Source organism: Mytilus edulis, chromosome 1, assembly GCF_963676685.1.
Source record: "Mytilus edulis chromosome 1, xbMytEdul2.2, whole genome shotgun sequence".
Classification (NCBI taxonomy): Eukaryota; Metazoa; Mollusca; class Bivalvia; order Mytilida; family Mytilidae; genus Mytilus; species Mytilus edulis.
Window position 1 is genome coordinate 122,241,509 of NC_092344.1, and position 23,402 is coordinate 122,264,910.

At 32.0% G+C, this 23,402-nt stretch overlaps 1 protein-coding gene across 1 annotated transcript in view; it reads left to right on the top strand.

The window, feature by feature from the left end:
- LOC139504869 (orexin receptor type 2-like) overlaps window positions 1-22,276 on the top strand; it is a 48,380-nt gene extending 26,104 nt beyond the window's left edge. Inside the window, exons 4-7 of the mRNA XM_071294776.1 lie at window positions 16,301-16,419; window positions 17,322-17,402; window positions 20,656-20,683; window positions 22,034-22,276. Coding sequence (XP_071150877.1) covers window positions 16,301-16,419; window positions 17,322-17,402; window positions 20,656-20,683; window positions 22,034-22,118 — 313 coding nt within the window. The 3' untranslated portion in view covers window positions 22,119-22,276. The remainder of the gene's footprint in view (window positions 1-16,300; window positions 16,420-17,321; window positions 17,403-20,655; window positions 20,684-22,033) is intronic.
- Window positions 22,277-23,402: the final 1,126 nt, after the last annotated feature.

Genomic DNA, 23,402 nt, shown 5'->3' on the forward strand with positions numbered 1-23,402 from the left:
TTTATATATTGAATTATAAAATTTAAAGGGATTTCGGAACATAGATTTTTAAAGTATTCAGGCATTATGGCTTTATTGTCAATTTTGAAGTATTTTGTTCCTCACTGATATGATCTCCACTGATTTAATTAAATCGTTGTTCTATGATCATATACGAACAATTCAAATTCTACTGAAAAAACGTTATGTGCAATAATATAAAAATGCATATAGTATTATTGTAATGTGTTATCTATTTTGTCTTTTGTGTTGTCCAACGATTCATATATATGAATTTCCCCAAGTTCTTTTGAAGCAGTCTTGAAGACAGATTTTCTACAGTCAACCCATCAATAATGACATCATATGCATGTTGAAAATAGTTCTGCTTGTTATAAACTGTTGACAAAGCCATCAGTATCATTATAGTCAGATAGCAAATAGAAATGATAGTTCATTCAAGTTCTCCTTGATGAATTATCAAAAGAATAGATATTGTAAATATACGTTATTGATCACGAGAGAGGAAGTCGTTGACACATAGTACTTAGTACTTTGTTTAAACATTTGTCGACAAACATTACTTAGCAATTTGTTTTAACTAACAATAACATATACATTCCCCATTTCCATTCTCAATTTTATATGATAAAAGTGCGTGTAATATAAAAAGATATAACAGCTTTAAGCAATGGATTGATTTACCACAGTGGCAAATAATTTATTCCGGATTTATTGTCGCTTAATCAATTTATGACTATTTAACAACGGTATGTTACTATTGTCTTTATTCAATGCATGGCCATAACGAGAACAAGTTAACAATTGGTACAGTATGCAGGGGCTGCACTAAGTAGTTGACCACATTGATAGGTGAGAAATTTAGACTGCCACTGGATCATGAAGATATATCTACAGACCCTTCACAAAGTTTCAAGGATTCTTAACGTACATAGAGTATTGTATATAATGCTGTTCTCATTCTGACAAAAAAAGGGCGGCGAACCTATACATTCCTAGCAACACAGTAGACGCACTAATTTTACAAGTATTTAAATGCCGGTCGCAAAGAAAATCAATGGATGACCATGTCTGTACACCGCCGTCGATCATAAATTAAAAAAGTTAAATGCAAGAACATGAACCTAACGATATGTAAATACGTATTCATATAATTCACATAGGTCACTTCTATGTTCATCTTTGCTTTATAACATGTATTTAACTGTCTTTGATATTAAGGAAAAACTTATAAAGCAGAGCTAACAAGCCCAAACACTCAATATTCGACGAAAGAACTTATTCTAGTTTAAATACCTCCCGTTAAGCTTTATAGTCATGATTCAATCAAATATATCCACTCCAATTCAGAATAAACGTTATTATAAATGGGAACTATTAAGATGACGAATATGTAATTCTAATGCGTTTTTTTAATTACAAATTTCTGGACTAATGATTATATCTAACCTATTAAACGAGAAGACCTCATTTTGTGTGTCGCTTCTCTTCTTTCCACAATAAAGTAATCATCATGCCTCTGTATCCTATAGGTACAGTGCATAGATGCATTTGTCATCCATTTTTATGATTATTCAGATTGAGTTATTTTGGGAGAAAAACAAGAAAAAACGCATCCGGATATTGATTCCGTTATTGGGCGAAATTTTAAGTCATAAAAGACTACAGTTTTGCGTTTTTCTGTATTCTTTGAACATACATATACTACGAATAAAGTGTATTTTCTATCTGCTATCTTTTTCAAGCTTACTATCCACGGTGGTCACAGAGTAAACTAAAAAGAGAGAGAGTCTGTTTAATATAGAAATGACCGCCGTGGATCGATTAGTAACCTGAGAATTGAAAGTACAAATCAAATACACTCTATTTATAGTAATGAATGTTTATTTTATACAGTTAAGCGCTAAAAGTATGCATGTGTTATTAATGTTAATAGAAATTTAAAAAAAATTGGAATTTTTCAAAAATAAAGGAGGAGCAGGGCTAGGAAAACTATTGTCCTGTCCCAAAGCACCTGACTTTTGATACCTTCTCTGAAATTCTCCATCAATTAAATCCTTTACAAAAATTCATTATAACAAAAAAAAGAAGATGTGGTATGATTGTCAATGAGACAACTCTCCACAAGAGACCAAAATGACACAGAAATTAACAACTATAGGTCACCGTACGGCCTTCAACAATGAGCAAAGCCCACACCGCAAAGTCAGCTATAAAAGGCCCCGAAATGCAATGTAAATAAAGGCAACAGTAGTATACCGCTGTTCAAACTCATAAATCCATGGACAAAAAAACAAAATCGGGGTAACAAACCAAAACTGAGGGAAACGTATAAATATAAGAGGAGAACAACGACACAACATTACAATGTAACTAACACACACAGAAACGGACCAAGCATCAGACAAAATCCCACGAGAATAACAAATATAACATCAAAACCAAATACATGAATTTGGGATAGACAAGTACCGTGACACGTCTTATCGCAATGTCAAATTACACTCAAAAATAAGAGAAAACAAACGACACAACGTTAAATTGTAACACACACAAAAACGAACTATAATATAACAATGGCCATATTCCTGACTTGGTACAGGACATTTTTAAAGGAAAAAATGGTGGGTTGAACCTGGTATTGTGGCATGCCAAACCTCGCACTTTAATGGCAATGTTAAATATAACATAGAAATGACAACATAATATTACAGGACTACAATACAAATAAATAGGAAAACGCATTAGACAAAGAAACACATGATTAATGAATAACAAAAAGCATCAGGCTTAAAATTTAATACGCCAAAAACGCGCCTCGTCCACACAAGACTCACCAGTGACGCCCAGATATAAAAGATCGAAATCGAAAAAAAAGGTACAAAGTTGTACAGCACTGAAGATCAAAAGTTGAAAAAGGTTGTGTCAAATACGGCTAAGTTTTTATGCTAGGGATAAGTAAAACATTTCAAACGAGAAAACTAATATAACGCCCTTATTTATGTACAAACAAATAATGAACGAAAAAAAATATGTAAGGCTTAGACATAAACAAACGACAACCACTGAATCACAGACTCCTGACTTGAATGTTCTTAACATACTAAATGTATGTTCATATTGAAATTAATAGAAAACAAAAAAAATGGGAATTTGGGAAATAAAGGAGGGATAAAAAAAAATTCCTGTCCCAAGTACCTATGACTTTTGATATTTTTCCTGAAATTCTCCAATCATTAAATCTTTTGCAAAATTCTTCCTACAACACTTTACATACTTTCAACAACGCTCTAATTGCCCGCGATTTCGCGGGTGTGTTCTAGTATGTATAAAAAGAAGATAACAATTTTAGTCTATTAAAGTTATTATAATTTTAATTAGGCATCTTCACAGGAAACAATAATGAGATATAGATTGACTTTGGTGTAATTGCCAATTATATCCAGGATAATTTTAAACCCGTATTTTGTTGAGGAGTTTGTTTGTTATATTAATATAAATTTAAACAACATAAAGTTATATTTGATAATTTAGTAAATGAGTTATGACGCAACATATGGTAGGTAGTAAGATAAGATTGATCGTCTCACATACAAAAACAATTTCTAAGAAACTAAAGAATATATACATATACACCGATAACACATATGTTATGCATTACATGTAACACCAGCCCATAAATAACAGGAGAAAATGGTTAATTGAATTACCAACTTAGAAACGCTCAGAAATCAATGCTGAAGGATTATTTAACTTATTTTGACTGAAGAGAACAAAGACACTGTCATTTTGGTACAAACGTAAATGAGATAAAAACCCAACATCTAAAACTACCTGAAACACAAAATCTTTCTCGTTAACAGAGTTTATTTTGTGGATAAATTTTTCACGAAAAAAGGCCATTTGGACAATTTATTAAGATGCTGTAGAAATTTTCCAATTAAATAATTGCATGACATTAATAGCTATTTTCTGAGGTAACCGTTCATTGTAATTTATAAACATTGACATATTGTTCCTGTTTCTCTGTATGAATATCAACCAAATACCAAATATTTTAGAATGATTGCACGGATTTACGAATATCTAATTCCGTTAGTAGATTAACGTTTATTTTAGAACAATTTGTCAATCATTGTGATGTAGTTATAACTGTGATTGAAGTGTTGGTTTTTCAGATGTCCACTTAACTGTAATCTTACCTACCACGCGAAATAAGCAGGTTTTTGTTCTTATTTTGTATCTTTCTTCTTGCTGTCAAGTTTTTTTTTGCCAGCATTTGTTTTTGGTTGCATATTTTACTTACAGTTCGGAGAGATCGTGCTAACACGAATATTTTAATAAAACGATTTGAGGTTTCAACAGTCATTTGATTTTTCGAAATACGCTTATAATTTAATATACCGATGTAAGGTTTCTAAAGGTTGCACTTTTGAAATACAGCTGTTTCTCAAAACACGCCTCTTTTAGGGAGATCTTGAATATTCATAGAAAATTAATTTTGTTTACATACTGGTTCCCAGTTATGCTCTCTGTGTTCCATCTCACAGAGACATAACTTGGGTATGCTACCAGTAAATACATATGTGCATATTGTTTACAATGAAATATGTGGAGTGTTAGTTTAAACTCCGAGAAGTTCAGGGCATAGAAACGTTGAAAATATGTTGCTCAGTCCTATATTTTGACCTCTGAAAAAAATTGGGGTGCATATGAACTTTCAATTCTAGGATAAGATTTTTTTCAAACTTCATAGTAAAAGTGGTACAGATTTAGCCGTAAAAGGAGTTCCTATGGGAAATTGCATTGTCAATATTTACAGAAATCTAACATACAGGTATGAACACAAAATAATATGACCAGAAAACCTGAAAAAGGAAACATAAGAAGAATGAAAAATGACTGTCAATTCCTAACTTGACTTTTTGTATTTGCTTTGATTTTAATGATACTTGAACAAGATAAAAAAAAAAAGAATCAATATATTAAGTAGCTGACCATTGGTTTACTTCATTAGCTGACTTTTGATTTGATTAGATTTTTATTAATTGAAATAATAATGAACATTTTGCATGTCAGTTCTTTATTTTAATTAACTGTTAATGCGCTACAAAGTCGGTTTCTTTTAATCTAATATTGTTAGAAAACTTTGCAAATGACTTCAGGATGGTTGAAACCTATTATGCATAGACTAAAGAAAATAAACAGATATGAAAGTAAACAACGGAAAAAATATATTGTGCCTTTCTAATGAAGATAAATCCAGACAAAACGTTTCGAACGTATGAAATTATTGAAGTTTTATTATATTTGTTACAAAACTAAATTGATACCATTGCTAGTATATTCAATTTTGACTATTTCCACACAAAACGTTTTTTTCCAGCAGGTACACATTACCTTAAACTTATTTAGTACATCTGTTCGAATCTCTACTTTTAAATGCACCTCAGTTGCCTATTTGATTTGGCTTTACAAGTGTTTCGATTCGAGTTCCATTGATGAGTCGTATGTACATTTTGCGTATCAACATATAATTTTACCTTTCATGAGATTTTACTAAAACAACATATACTGACCGACTTTAGAAACGCAACACTAAATTATTATTTTGAATTCTCATTTTCAAATATGCAATTATTTGTAATCAAACTTATGAACGGAAAGTTCTTTCATTACTTCAATGTTTAAATAAAATACAGTTCCAAAGTTGAATTAATTACGTCATTTTCAATGTTCAAATATTGTGGTATACACTGAAGCCCTGGGTTTCCCCTTACCAATGGACGTGACACCGTCAAAAGCAATGACTGACTGTTACAAACGCCAAAATGATTGTCAGAAAGGTCAACCAATTCTGTTCGGCACGTTTTGGTTTTTGTTTTGCAACTTCTGATTTTACCATTGTTCCACCCATTACAATGGGTTTTGGAAATTATGCAGTTGAAGCTTTAAGGCTCAAAATGTTTTTTCTGCAGTCGATTCTTTGGCAGTTCAGTTAACGAGAAACATGTATTGCATACATCTGTGCAAAATTTTATTCATCAATTTGCTTGGCAGTTGACGTTGCGGCTGTAGATCTGTCTTGCAAATGACGTTGTCTAATCAAATTCTATTGACGTTGCATGGTCAATACATGTTGATTTGGTATTTGATGGTCTTCAACAAACCCCGTCTACCGGTATCATTGTCAGAAGAACAGTAAGACGGGTTTGTGATGTCAAATTGTCTTGTGGCAGCACGTTCAGGTTTTCCTGTTTGCAGTATTCTAATTTGTTAATTCAGTTTTTTATGCCTCAATATGGAGATGCACCATTTTTTGAATGATTAAAGTGTGGCCAAGGATTGAAGGAACTGTTTCACAAATAAAAAAAAATGAAAAAAATCGTTTATTGGCTCCAAATTTCGCTTTCTCAATAATCCGGTATGTTCAATAACCACAGGTACGTCAGATGTTGATTTTTTCGAAAGGGAAATAAGTATGATGAACATGAATAGTATTTTTATGAGGATCAAACATGATTTGGTACAAAACAGTCTACAAAATGAGTGTTGCGTTTCAAAAGTCAGTCAGTATATCAAGTTTTTAAAGTGTAAAGGTGACATTCGGAATTCAAAAGCTTGTAGCTGCTAATCAGACTTTGTAACGTCACCATTGTTTGAGAAGAAAGTTGATGAACCAGAGTTATGTCAAAGATTATCCCGTCCTTTTTCATAAACAAGGTTCATCGAGAGATACTAAGACTTTGTTGATTCTGTATCGTCTCAAAAATAATCCACGATCATGAGATATAAATTCTTAGTACTGACGTTGTTTATCATTTTTATAACGTGTTATAGTGTTCTTTAATCTGTCTTTGTTAACAATAATTTTTACTCTTTAGTTTAGTTTTGGTTATATTCATTGTCCTATGGTTAATCTTTTTATTCTTGTCTTCGTTGTTTGTCCTTTACTTTGTCTATATGCATTTTTGTTTTTCTTTGTTGGCATATGTGATTGGTATTCTATTGATTAAGAATTAACACAATATTGGCTGCTGTACCCCTATTTTGTGACCATTTTACCTGTTTGTTTTCTTCACAAATGGTTGTCAATATAATGAAATTGTATGTTACTGTCATACTATAAGTGGTTAAGCTAGCTATGAAAAAAAAATCAATCAATCATTTTCTACATATGAAAATGCCTGAACACATCAGAAATTTGACAGGTGTTATATATTCATTTATTGTGTTTGAGATTTTGATGGTGTTGGTACATTTTTTAACGTCCAGTGTCAAGTTTTCCGTTCATTTATTAAAACCATTTTCTAAAAGCTAAGGTTTCAACCCCCTAACAAAAAGTTGGCTATCGAAGGATGCTTGAGTCTTCAAGGTTAAGGTAAATCCAGAAAATTACATCAGTAGTACATAATTGATAATGTGTTTATATAAAGAGGAAACTAACTTTGAAATTGACTGACACGCTGAGCAGAATAATTTTATATAAAAAACATATTTGCTCTTTTTAAAATTACCTTTAATATAAAAATAAATTGATAAGACTTGAAAGAAATACCCATTAGACACTTGGATGCAATGAAAGATCTTTTTTATGTTTGATGATGTTATTGAAGCTTGGTATTTGTGCTTTTTGAATATTTTTGTCTACCGAAAAAGTTTTCTTTTAAGCCATGATGCCGTTATATACCTAACACATTTTATTTTTTGTCATAGGGTTCCGTTTGATTGGGAAAACTTTACATAACTCAGGATAAAGGGCGTTCTTTGTTGAAATGAAATGTATGAAATCAGACGTTCTGTTTTATCAATTTCCAAAAGTTTAACAGAAACGTAAATTGCTATTGGTATCACTTAAACTGCTTTTACTGAATAACATTAAGCTTATTGAAACATACAAAAAGCTAAAATAAATATAAGACAATGTAAAAATAAAAACATAAACATAAAAATAAAAACAATTATCATTTTATTAAAAAAAAAATGATCATAATAGTTATGATACAATAATAGATCTATTAATGCAATGACTACATAAATGTGACGGTAAACTATTAAAGATAAAAGACTGTTCTAAAATTATGAAAAGAAAACAGCCCATTTAATGTTTAAGATGCAATAAGATGCAATTCAGTAGTATTACAATTCCTCCTTGTAAAAACTGGAATTGCGATAGATGTGTATTAGGAAAGGTTTTGGACTTCAGGATTTATAAAAAAGAAATTAGAAGATTGTACAAATGTAATGCGTCTGTCTTTATTTAACTCCATCAACCACTCTCAAATACTAACAAAAGTTATAACTACTGATACATATGAACTTACGTATGAGAATTTTTCTAAATTTTTCAACCGGCAATTTACAAAAAAAAGTGTGTAATGTGTCATGTCAGAATCCGAAACACTGATCACTGAGGTGATACTATCAAGAACTTCAAGTTCACCAACATAAATATCCACCCAATTCTATAGACAAATTGAAATAACACTTTATAAAATGTATGCTCTTGAAGTACTTTTATAGATTAACCCTTATTAGAATCGCTCAAAACCAAACAAAAAAAGCCAAATATTTATAAGCACAGTAACAAATGTAGAGCTGTATGACCAAAAGGGACATACAATAATACCCACATACATATAAGGTACACGTGATAAGACATACAATAATAGCCACATACATCTAAGGTACACGTGATAAGACATACAATAATACCCACATACATCTAAGGTACACGTGCTAAGACATACAATAATAGCCACATACATCTAAGGTACACGTGATAAGACATACAATAATAGCCACATACATCTAAGGTACACGTGATAAGACATACAATAATAGCCACATTCATCTAAGGTACACGTGATAAGACATACAATAATAGCCACATACATCTAAGGTACACGTGATAAGACATACAATAATAGCCACATACATCTCAGGTACACGTGATAAGACATACAATAATAGCCACATACATCTAAGGTACACGTGATAAGACATACAATAATACCCACATACATCTAAGGTACACGTGATAAGACATACAATAATACCCACATACATCTAAGGTACACGTGATAAGACATACAATAATACCCACATACATCTAAGGTACACGTGATAAGACATACAATAATACCAACATACATCTAAGGTACACGTGATAAGACATACAATAATAGCCACATACATCTAAGGTACAGGTGATAAGACATACAATAATAGCCACATACATCTAAGGTACACGTGATAAGACATACAATAATAGCCACATACATCTAAGGTACACGTGATAAGACATACAATAATAGCCACATACATCTAAGGTACACGTGATAAGACATACAATAATACCAACATACATCTAAGGTACACGTGATAAGACATACAATAATAGCCACATACATCTAAGGTACAGGTGATAAGACATACAATAATAGCCACATACATCTAAGGTACAGGTGATAAGACATACAATAATAGCCACATACATCTAAGGTACACGTGATAAGACATACAATAATAGCCACATACATCTAAGGTACACGTGATAAGACATACAATAATAGCCACATACATCTAAGGTACACGTGCTAAGACATAAAATAATTGTCACAGACATCTAAGGTACACGTGATAATACATACAATAATTGCCACAGACATCTAAGGTACACGTGCTAAGACATACAATAATTGTCACAGACATCTAAGGTACACGTGATAAGACATACAATAATTGTCACAGACATCTAAGGTACACGTGATAAGACATACAATAATGGTCACAGACATCTAAGGTACACGTGATAAGACATACAATAATTGTCACAGACATCAAAGGTACACGTGATAAGACATACAATAAGTACCACAGACATCTAAGGTACATGTGATAAGACATACAATAATTGTATATATATTGTTATACCTGGAAGACAACTAAGGAACACGTGATAAGAAACCTACTATATTATTAGTTACATAGTGTGCTAGTGACCTAATACGGTAGATACGGGGTCAGTTAATTCCATATGGGGTGAGAGCGAAGCACACTATGTAACGAATTTATCTTGCCGACTATCTTCACGTGTAAAATTTAGACCAGTGATCTATCAAAATGAGCAAGTCTTCAATACAATTAGCTTTAACATGATTAAGAAACTACTCAATTAATCCTACAAAAACAGATGCCAACAATGACAACTTGTTAGATTTAAATGTGCTTTGTGAATTTATTTCAACCTTAATCATCAATTTTTACGTCTGTTTGAATGTTTTAAGATTTTTTTCTCCGTACTATTTTTCTAAAGGGACGTAACACCACTACTAACCGTGTATGAAATAATCCCCGCCTCCCTACTACCTTATATGGAATATAAAGGAACGTAACTCCACTACTAACCGTGTATGAAATAAGCCCCGCCTCTCTACTAACCTAATATTAAATATACCCGGTTTCCACGAGGACGTTTTTAACCAATCACATTCCTAGAAATGTATAGGAGGTAAGATAAATTGCTGTCATTCATACAAAAGCCGTTAAGTATTCATCACAATTCGCACGAAACTTTATTCATTACCCCTTTCAAAACTTCATTCTCTGTTCAATTTATGTTTGGAATCCACTGTTACAAACCCTTATTCAAACCAATACAAACTTCAAGCTATAATTTCGGATATTGCAAGTCACAGACTTTTCAAGCCAGTTTGCATTGGAAAAGATGAAAAAGAGAAAAGATCTTTTCTAAATCTTTCCTTTGCCAACAAAAGTCTCGATGGCATCAACCTAGGCAATATCCTTCATCATAAATTATTTCAATCGAAAATACCTCCTTATTTCAAAGACCAGTCTGTACCAATAATTTCTTATACATATACCAAACCTATTGCAACTAAAATTTTCAATTACAAACGCGTTTTGCAGGATCTCGATATTGACGACTTCAAGTCTAAACCTCCTGATTGCACTTGTGCTAGTTCCCAATTCATATATAATCCTGCTGGCCACGTTATTACCGGTGACCTTAACATTGTTAATAACACTTCTCTACGAAATGTGTTATCGAAAGGTCCGAAATATCGTGAGCCTAAATCCATCAATTGGAAATACAACTTTAAAATTTTGAAGAACTCAGTCGAGGATTATGCCAGGCAATTGGCTAAACGTGAAAAGGAAGACGTAGACACTCTATCCGAATGGATTAAGGCAGTGAGGTCGTTAATACAAATCAGAATCAAGAAACTGAATGGGCCCATGGTACATCAATCTTTAAAGACCCAAATGTTGCTAACACTTATCCGACCTCCATGATAAATATGTTGTTGTCCCGCAGACAAAGCCCCAAATAACATCGTTTTTGTCTGTAGAAGTCACTACATTAATTGCTTGATAAACGAATTAGGTATAGACAATTCACTTGGAAACTCAACATATACCCTCACGACACTTACCAAATAGGAAATCCTGGATAATCATAGGTCTGTTCTTTGTTCCTTTGGTATTTCAACCAAAGATGAAGAACTGGATCTTCAATCACTGTATTGGATACCTAAACTACATAAGTGTCCTTACAAACAACGGTATATTGCTGGGTCTTCCAAGTGCTCCACGAAACCTCTTTCTAAATTATTAACATCTATTTTATCAGCAATCAAAGACAAGCTTCAAAGTTATTGTGAAACTGCCTATTCTAGAGGTGGCGTGAATCAGATGTGGATACTTAAAAATTCCAAAGATCTTTTAGAGTACATACAATCTAACTCTCTTTCATCTTGTAACAGTATTAAAACATTTGACTTTTCTACTCTTAACACAAGTATTCCACATTCCAAACTAAAAGACAAATTGAAAGAGTTGGTATTACTTTGCTTCATAAAAAAGAATGGCCAACGTAGATACAAGTATCTTGTCTTAGGGAGGGATAAATCATACTTTGTAAAGAATCACTCTGATTCAAACAAAAAATTCTCTGAAACCGATATTATCAAGATGCTTGATTTCTTGATTGACAACATATTTGTAACGTTCGGAGGACGTGTTTTTCAACAGACTGTCGGCATCCCAGTGGGAACAAACTGTGCCCCTCTACTTGCCGACTTGTTTCTTTATTATTATGAGGCTGACTTCATGCAGGAACTTCTGAGGAAGAAAGATAAGAAGTTAGCAATATCCTTTAACTTTACTTTCCGCTATATAGATGACGTTCTTTCACTAAACAATTAAAAATTTGGTGACTATGTGAAACGCATCTATCCCATCGAATTGGAGATACAGGATACTACAGATACAGTTAAGTCGGCTTCATATCTTGACTTACATCTAGAAATTGACAATGAGGGTCGGTTGAAAACAAAACTTTACGACAAAAGAGATGATTTCAGCTTTCCAATTGTGAACTTTCCATTTCTAAGTAACAACATTCCAACAGCACCTGCATACGGGGTATATATCTCCAAATTGATACGATATTCCCGTGCTTGCATTTCCTATCATGATTTTCTTTTCTTGATAGAGGGTTGCTGCTCACAAGGAAGCTATTAAACCAAGAGTTCCAAATGGTGAAGTTGAAATCATCCCTTCGTAAATTTTACGGACGCCATCACGAGTTGGTTGACCGTTATGGAATAACCGTTTCACAAATGATATCGGATATGTTCCTTACGTCGTAACTACAATCCCCTTCCCTTTCATGAATATGACCTACAGAATTAGACTGTTTACCGGATTTGTAATCATATAAGCAACACGACGGGTGCCACATGTGGAGGAGGATCTGCTTACCCTTCCGGAGCACCTGAGATCACCCCTAGTTTTTGGTGGGGTTCGTGTTATTTTTTCTTTAGTTTTCTATGTTGTGTCATGTGTACTATTGTTTTTCTGTTTGTTTTTTTCATTTTTAGCCATGGCGTTGTCAGTTTGTTTTAGATTTATGAGTTTGACTGTCCCTTTGGTATCTTTCGTCTCTCTTTTATACCTGGGACAATACAATAATTGCCACAGACATTTAAGGTACACGTGATAAGAACCCTACTAAATATTGTTATACCTGGGACAATACAATAATTGCCAGAGACATCTGAGGTACACGTGCTAAGAACCCTACTATATATTGTTATACCTGGGACAATACAATAATTGCCACAGACATCTAAGGTACACATGCTGAGAACCCTACTATATATTGTTATACCTGGGACAATACAATAATTGCCACAGACATCTAAGGTACACGTGATAAGAACCCTACTATATATTGTTATACCTGGGACAATACAATGATTGCCACAAACATCTAAGGTACACGTGATAAGAACCCTACTACATATTGTTATACCTGGGACAATACAATAATTGCCACAGACATCTAAGGTACACGTGCTAAGAATCCTACTTTGTATTGTTATACCTAGGACCATACAATAATTGCCACAGACATCAAGGAACACGTGCTATATCTGACATCTGTGTACTGTCGTAATATATAAAATTAAAATTTGTTGTACTAATTGGACATACTTATCGGATTATAATTGCTATATTCATTAAATATTGATGCAAATGCATGTGCTTATAATAAAGTCTCGCTTAGTTAACGTTACGTTTGTTACTAATCATGCAAATTCTGAAAAGAACTGTAATTATTCTGTCGTTGCAGACATTACCAACAAAGATTTATTGTATCTAACTTTTGCATATGAGTACATCGCACGAAATTCAAAGCTAATTCAATTTTTGGTCTTAATTGAATTGTACTTTTCATGTTCAATATTACACTAAAAAGTGTTAATACTGTTATTTTCTATGTATCAATCTTCACATGGCAATATAAGCACAGACTGTCTTAACTTCCCTATTTAATATATCACGCACATGTTCTCGACATTATTAACATTTTATGAAAAGGTCGAGAATGTTTATGCAATAGGTTGATTGTTCACAGAAATTCCTTGATTTGTTTTGATAGAAAAAAAAATGTTCTTAATTTTTTATATACAACCACCGTCATCTGAATTTACAATTTGAAATTTAAAGACACCCTTATGTTAGAAAGATGAGTATTTAAAATCATCTAAATGGCTTAAAATATATATACTTTTGATATAATCACATTTCCTTCAATATATCAAACAATTTATGTATAATAGAACAATAAAAGAACTATAGTGTATCAGGGATGAAATAACAGATGCTGAAATTATAGGGCTATATTGTCTGAGGGGATAAAAGACGATAAGAGTGCAACATGAATAATTTCCTTTGGTCATGTTGTGGATTGGCATGCATTAGATATGTATTTACTTTTCATAAAGTATGGTGTATACCCCTAATTTTGACATTATGTCTGTTTGTTTTGTTTGCACACCTTTGTCAATACATATGCTACTGTCATGAGGTTAAGCTAGCTATAAAACCAAGTTCAATCTACCATTGTCTAGATCAGATAATTTCTTACCAAAGTAAAAAAAAAAGACAATTGTTATCCATTCGTATGATGAGTTTCAACTTTTTATTTTGCCTTTTGATTAGGAACTTTCCGTTTTGAATTTTCCTCGGAGTTCAGTATTTTTGTTATATTACCTTTTAACATAATTACTCGTTCATACTATTATGTGAAGTGTTTGACAATTTTGTTTTTATCTTACTAAACAACATACATGTCTGTAATACGTACGTTTGTCTCTCTGTAACGTTTATGATAAACACTAAAAATATAAACCTATAGTTTAAATTCGAGTGAAAAGGATGCGATATAATGTGTTTCATGCAATACACAGCGTCTCGTCTTCTCTCCTGTATTTAAATGGTTTAACGAACGCTACATTTAAAATTGTCTTTGTCCTTACACCTATCCCGTCGTATACTATTTTGCCCTTATAAAGAACAGAAAAGAAGACCACCTTCTTTTTCAACTTAATTGTTTTGTTTTGTATTAAAATTATGCAATAACATATTTAAATATACTCGTAGCGACAATAACATTCCATCCTCTGTTGTAATATATTATTTACTATTGTTGATTAACGAGTTTGACCAATACACCTAATCAAGATGTCACTGCAGTAACTATAGGTACAACCTAATGTCTTATTGTAGATATGCGGGTATGACAAATACAACCAAACCAAAATTTCCTTGAGGTACCTATAATGTACCATATAATGTTTTATTGTAGATTTGCGGGTATGACAAATACAACCAACCAATATGTCATTCTAGTTTTCTTATGTTTTATTGCAGATAAAAAGTTAGCTATATCCCTTAACTCTACGTTCCGCTATAAAGATGACGTTCTTTCACTAAATAATTTTAAAAATGGTGACTATGTGGAACGCATCTATCCCATCGAACTAGAGATAAAGGATACTACAGATACAGTTAAGTCGACCTCATATCCTGACTTACATCTAGAAATTGACAATGAGAGTCGGTTGAAAACAAAACTTTACTACAAAAGAGATCATTTCATTTTTCCAATTGTGAACTTTCCATTTCTTTGTAGCAACATTCCAGCAGCACCTGAATACGGGGTATTTATCTCCAAATTGATACGATATTCCTGTGCTTGCATTTCCTATCATGATTTTCTTGATAGAGGGTTGCTGCTCACAAGAAAACTATTAAACCAAGAGTTCCAGATGGTGAAGTTGAAATCATCCCTTCGTAAATTTTACGGACGCCATCACGAGTTGGTTGACCGTTATGGAATAACCGTTTCACAAATGATATCAGATATGTTCCTTACGTCTTCACTTCAATCCCCTTCCATTTTATTAATGTGACCTACCAAATTAGACTATTTACCGGATTTGTTCTTACATAAGCAACACGATTGGTGCCACATGTGGAGCAGGATCTGCTTACCCTTCCGGAGCACCTGAGATCACCCCTATTTTTTGGTGGGGTTCGTGTTGGTTATTCTTTAGTTTTCTATATTGTGTCGTGTGTACTATTGTTTGTCTGTTTGTATTTTTCATTCTTAGCCATGGCGTTGTCAGTTTATTTTCGATTTATGAGTTTGACTGTCCCTCTGGTATCTTTCGTACCTCTTTTATTGTAGATATGCGGATATGACTAATGCAACCAATCAAAATGTCATTGTAGTAACTATAACGTACCATATTATGTTGTATTGCAGATGTGCGGGTATGACAAATTCAACCAACCAAAATGTCATTGTAGTAACTATAACGTACTATATTATGTTGTATTGTAGATATGCGGGTATGACAAATAGAACCAACCAAAATGTCATTGTAGTAACTATAACGTACCATTTTATGTTTTATTGTAGATATGCGGGTTTGACAAATACAACCAATCAAGATGTCCTTGCTTTAACAACTTTAACGTCTCATCTCCTTTGCTATTTCAATAGTGCCATCAATCCTGTAATTTATAATTTTATGAGTGGTAAGTTCTTCTGTAACATTCGAAATTACTATAAATAAACTGGTAAGCAAGATGCACTTTTGCATAATGTTATAAGGATTTATATAAGTATGGCAGCTTTGTTAGTGAATGTCGAAATGTATTAATGGAAATTGGCTAGTTTGATATCTTATCGTGTAGAGTAATATTCTTTGTTATATCGTTTAGAGTCGCATCAATATCTATTATTTTCGTATTTGGTTCCAAATGACATAACGATTTTTTTTGTAATATTGATATTGAAATATCATAGTACTATATCGTTACGGTAGCTTTGTCGGTATGAAAGTCTAATGTTTATCAGGTTATTAGTCCGAATAACACCAGTTTTCAAAAAATTGCTAGCTTTTCTAGTTATAGTTCTATCATTTCATTTTATTTCAAATATCAGGTATTGAAACCAAAATTGTTTAGATGAAAATCTGGTAAATGTACAGTAAAGAAAAATCCTCTGCAGTAGTATAGTTCTACTGATAAATATCTACACCACCACTAACAAAACCAAATGCAAATGCAAATTGAAATAATAAAGTTCGATTTTTTTGGGTGTAAAAACCCATACAAACTGGAAAACACTCTTAGTACACACACGACCCTTCATCATAGAGATAGTCTACTACTGCGTCGACTGTCATACGATACTACTTCACTTCTGACAACTAAATTTTCAAATTCACAAGGCCTGCCACGCATTTATTTGATTGAAGTTTTAACTGTCGACATATGAAGAACTGGGATCAAATATACCACATGCTGATGCTAAACAAATTATCAACCGGTCTGGGAAGTATCCTCAGTCTAATGATTTGAGATAAAATACAGACGATTTGAAATTAGAACTTTATTACATACTAGTATTATGACATTCGAATTTTGTTTTTCAGAAAAGTTCAAGAAAGAATTTCGTGTGGCTTGTAAACTTTGTGGCTTAGCACCAACACATGGAAGACACGGAACATTAACAGGTAGATTTTAGTGTTAAATCGACGCCTCAAATTGAAAATATTGTTTGACATCGTTTTCATTCGTTTGGTTTTTTTTCTAAATATTGTTACAATTATGACCAATTCATCGAGACAATGACAAGAATATATAATGAACGGTCGAACGATAATGCAGGTTTGTCCCTCTTCATTATTGTTTTCTTCACAAACTCTCCAATACTCAAAAATTCAATAAATCATCATTTGTTCATGTTGGGCATTGTATAGATATAGGTACTGGCATGAAAATACGGATGTTTTGTGTAATTAAAATTTACTGTTACAAAATGATAGAAATTATTATAAATTCAGGAATGTATCTCCCTCATGCAAAGCTCTGATTCCTTTCACGGATTTGGCTATACTTTTTGGACCTTTTGGATCATAGCTCTTCATCTTTTATATAAGCTTTGGATTTTAAATATTTTGGCCACGAGCATCACTGAAGAGACATGTATTGTCGAAATGCGCATCTGGTGCAAGAAAATTGGTACCGTTAATTTTATTACTATACGTTATGTGTTTTATTTATTCTTGAAACTATATAATTGTTTACAAATTTGACCTTCGTCCTCTACTGGCAAGTAATCACATTCGAAATCATATTTTAAACATAACATGCATGGAATTTGTACAGAACAGCAAAATCATTTTTCTATTGTAACTGCAGCAAAACAAAATAGAACTTCATTCTAGGTTAATGTTTTAAGGTAATGATTGATTTATCGTAGTTGAATAGATTTAAACAACATGCTATGATAGAAAAAAATATTTGAAGACGAAAATAAAACCGAATGTTCAAAATAACAGCAGATACTAAACAAAGTCATCGTTTGAATGTGTTGTATAATATTTTTGAATAGGAAATGTTATAATCATTTTGCACAAAATATTCAAAATATCAAAGTTCATCTTCGGTTCGTGTTGTTTATTCTTTAGTTTTCTATGTTGTGTCATGTGTACTATTGTTTTTCTGTTTGTCTTTTTCATTTTTAGCCATGGCGTTGTCAGTTTGTTTTAGATTTATGAGTTTGACTGTCCCTTTGGTATCTTTCGTCCCTCTTTTAGTAACAAATAGTCATCAGATATAAACAGCGTTTGTGTCTGTCTTGAATTCAATCAAATACTTTAAAATGTAGCGCTATGTTAGGTAATCCTTTGTACTTGATGCCACTTTACAACACGACACTTTGGAAATTGTTATATCATTGATGATTGATGATTGATCAATTCATTTATTTAATGAAATTCCAGAAAACTTTAGTTTGCTAATATTACCATTCAATCTTTAGCTGACACTTATGGAGGAAGAAGTCGAGTCTTGTTCCAATTAGGTGCTGTAATGATAGTTGATATAAATAACGGGAATACTGAAAGATTGCTTTAGTTTCATTAAATAAGTTGTGTCAGCTCAACATGTGTTTCCTTGTTTGTTCCAAACAGCCATCCAGTTAATAAAAATATATTCTCTCTTGTAAACAATAATATAATTGTTCGACACGTGATTGATATCTTTATTGTTTCCTTCCGTACAACCAGAATTACGAATAAGCTTATAGTGTCCAGTTGAAGACAAAGAAATACAAGTCATTTACAAATGGTCCTTTTCAATAATCTAAAACAACAAGTCAGTCTTTTTCAATAATTACATGTTTATAAGGTTCAAATGAAATCACAGATTACTTTTCTGTATTTATTGAAATACACGGCATAAATTATTTAATTTATTTAAGAATAGTTCAACATATTTGAATATAAAGGGTTGAATTATTTTAATCTTCATGCAATTTTAGGTGTCTAATCATCGGCCTTTCAATGCATTTTAAAAGTGTTATCTGAGGGACGCGGGAGTTTACTCGACTGATATAAAGTAACATTTGCGAGAGACTACTTACCGGAAGAGTTAGGTTGATTAACATTTGCCACATGTGAAAGTTTGAAATTAGTATTGTCAATGTTTTTTTCAACTGATCAGGTGGAGCTTACGTTTTGATTTGCATAAAGACAGTTTTTTTTAAGATGTTTTTGATTAAGATTATTCCCGTTATAATTATTATTACAGTTTTTTAGTCACCAACCAGTGTCATCATACGGTTGTACAACAGATCTAAAAAGTGTATGATATGGGACAAATATATTTTTGGTAATTTCAATAAAAAAAAACATTAAGGAAATCAATAATAGTTAATTTTCGATGGTAATTTCTTTTGTCGGTTGTTCTTCTAAGATATTAGACATTTTCCTTTTAATCTATATCGGTGGTTTTATTTTCTTTCTTCATTTTGATCATTTGATGCCTTACTGATCGTTTTCATATATGTTGAATTAAATGCACATTGGAAAATGTTCACAAAACAAAACATAAGTTAATACATTTAGGATTTACACTATGAGCATTCTGTCTTCCTTACAATAACCTTTTTCGTATGTAACCTGATTAATTATGAAATCCCTGAAGAATTCAGATAATAAATAGTTTGTATTGATCATCCAAAAGGTTTCCCACAATCTTTGTACTTAATTAATGTATCAATATGCGTGTTTCTTCTCGTGTAAGTTGTTTTAGACTGTCTACGTTTCTTAGTATAATGAAATAATGAAATAAAACACACACATGGTAGTAGGATGACAAAAGGTATTCCTATAAGAAAACAAAATATAACATTTTTTGAAAATAAAAGTCCGAAATAAACTTAAAATAAACTGTCAATTTCAAGATGTAAATCAAGATATGAAGCAAAGCTAACTGTGCCTGTGATGTCCCTTATTGACAATGCAATGTGAGAAAAGATGCTATCTGCATTTTCGCTAAATTTTAATTAATCCAAAAGACAGCAATGATATAGTGTAAAACGCGCATATAGTGCCTTGAACAAAACTATTAGACTGCTTTGCTTGAAACTATTCTGCGATTTTGTTTTACTAATTGCGGCATTACTTTTTCTTTTATTAAAATAATATTCCTGTATTTGTCTATTTTGAATTTGAACAAAATACTTTTGACATCATTAATTCAAAATGATATTGATCGTGTTACAAGGATTCAGTAAAATCAAAACAGGTGCGGAATGTAATCTATCAAAATTTAAAATGTTTGTAAACTTAAATTACTTGTATTATCGTTTATTAATTTCATGGATATTATCTGATGCATTTATGAATGTATGAGTGTAGAGATTTCCTTTGCATTTTTTTTAGTTGATACATAATGTAATCTATTTTATCTTCTATGCAGCTAATGTCAAAATGGACACTGTAACAGAGTAAGTATCAAATAACAAGGTTTCCTATGGATATGGTCATAGTTATAAATTAACTGTTAACAAAATTTTGATTTTTTTATATATACTAAGGCTTTCCTACCTTAGGAATAAATTACCTCAGTTGTATTTAGCAAATATTTTAGGAATGTTTGGTCCTCAAAGCTCTTCAACGTAGTACTGTTTTTGGCCTTTTCATCTTTTTTTATTCGAGCGTCACTGATGAATCTTGTGTAGACGAAACGATAGTCTGGTGCAAATACAAAATACAAATTATAGTATCTATGATGAGTTTATTTAAAAGCTGTTATCAATAAACTTTCATCTGAAACTAGTTTATGGTTCACAAAAGATTAATGTGCGAGAGGAAATTAAAAGAAAAACATAAAATATATTCTGTAATTCAAATCTTGAAACTGATTGACTGCTCATTATTTTGAGATAATTGGCAACAGGTAAATATCTAATTATAAGTTACGATCAAGAAACAAAACATTTTAGCTTGCAAGAGCCAACGGCACATGTTTTGAGAGAGAAAAACAATCATGTATTCCGATGCACGATTTTGCTTTAAAAAAGACTGTAAATCTTTGAAACAGTTTAAAATAATTGTTTGAAAACTTTTTAGATGGGATGCTAACTTTGCTATTTGAATGTGTTTATTTTGGTTGAGAATGGACTTTTTATAATTATCTTGCATAAATCATGTATAAATGCATAAAACGGTAAATAGAAATTTCCAAAAGTTTAGACCGTTCAACAGACGACACAAACCACCAACACTGACTCCACAGTAATCCGTACAAACAAAGATTAACAACAATGAACACGTGGTCCATGTAGACCTATTTTGGCTTAAACACAAACTATTGTATGATTAAATCAGTTTAAATGTGCTAATAAACCTCCATTTTTAATAACGTATATAAACCAAATGTCGTTAAACTGTGGTTTATATACAAGGGGAAATATTTCAAAGATAAATGTATAAATACATTTATATCTAGTATAAAGAACATACATTGAAGATAGTAACGGTTAACATATTAACATATACAACATAATACAAAAGTGTAAGGGCTTTAACTACATAACAATAGCACGGGTATGGAAGGATTGGTTTACCCTTCTTGGGTAATTAATTTTATTCCTTGTTTGATTAGATGAAAGGCAATCAGTATTTTCTGTTGTTTTGATGTTCTTGTGTCTGTGTGTATATTATATGTATGTCCTTTCTATCCCATACCGTCATTATCTTTAGCGTTTTGATTTAATTTTATGAAAAAAGGTCGTTCAACTGTTTCCGGTCATGTATTCTTGCAATTCACTGAATATTTTGTTGTTACATTTCAGGAAATTGTGCACTGATCGTTCGGTAAAGAGATGCCCTTATCAGAATTCATATGAAGCATCAGAGGACTCAAAGTTTCTACATTAAATGAAAGGATCAATTGAAATACCTTGTCATCTATCACGGCTTCACAAGCATGTAACTTTATAACCAATATGCTTTCTGAAAATATCACATTTATTTTATCCATTTATGTTTGTGATGTTTAATGTCATTTTGACTGTTAAATAAATTGTGTAACTTCAGATCATGTTTTGTTCTCAAAATTTACGACAAAGCCAATATGAAAAATTTAATTCATACATACTTTAAACAACGCTAACACAGAGGAAACCACCATACAAACAACCTGAGACTGGTATTTTTCGTTTCTTTTTGATGAGACAATAATCAACTGCCAATATCAACCTTATAAACACTTTTTTTAAAGATAAGAGAAAGGGTTGTTGCTCACAAGGAAGCTATTAAATCAAGAGTTCCAAATGGTGAAGTTGAAATCATCTCTTCGTAATTTTACGTACGCCATCACGAGTTGGTTGACCGTTAAGGAATAACCGTTTCACATGATATCGGATATGTTCCTTACGTCTTAACTACAATCCCTTTCCCTTTCATGAATGTGACCTACCGAATTAGACTATTTAACGGATTTGTTATCTCATAAGCAACACGACGAGTGCCACATGTGGAGCAGGATCTGTTTACCCTTCCGGATCACCTGAGATCAACTCTAGTTCTTGGTGGGGTTCGTGCTTTTCATTCTTTAGTTTTCTATGTTGTGTCATGTGTACTATTGTTTGTCTGTTTGTCCGTTTCATTTTAAGCCATGGCGTTGTCAGTTTTTTTTTCGATTTACGAGTTTGACTGTCCTCTAGTATCTTTCGTCCATTTTTTTAAGAAAAATATACAGTCCCAGTATAACAGAATCATCAATTTTCATTTTGACTTATTGGTTTGACTACAGATACAATTTCAAAATTAATTTCTTCAAAGTATGATAGAGGACGATAACGTAATCAAACAAAAATTAACAAATTTAGAATAAATATGATTCCCCAGATATTTTTTTTTTAATTATATACAATTCCATTTCTTTTCATTTAAAATCATATTGTAAAAGTGTCTGTACAATTTTAATACCTTTAGTTTCAATAAACAATTGCTATAAACTTTTTTTTAACTTTATAAATTTTCCACTATAATAAATTGATGATTGTTTTTCTTAATCAATACTTGTTCACCTTCGGACAAACTTCTTAACGCATTATTGTTCTGATTTGTACAAACGCAAATACAATATGTTGACAGTTTGGGAGAACGGACATTTTCAAAATAAACAACACAACTAACTATTACATGTAATTTCGGCTG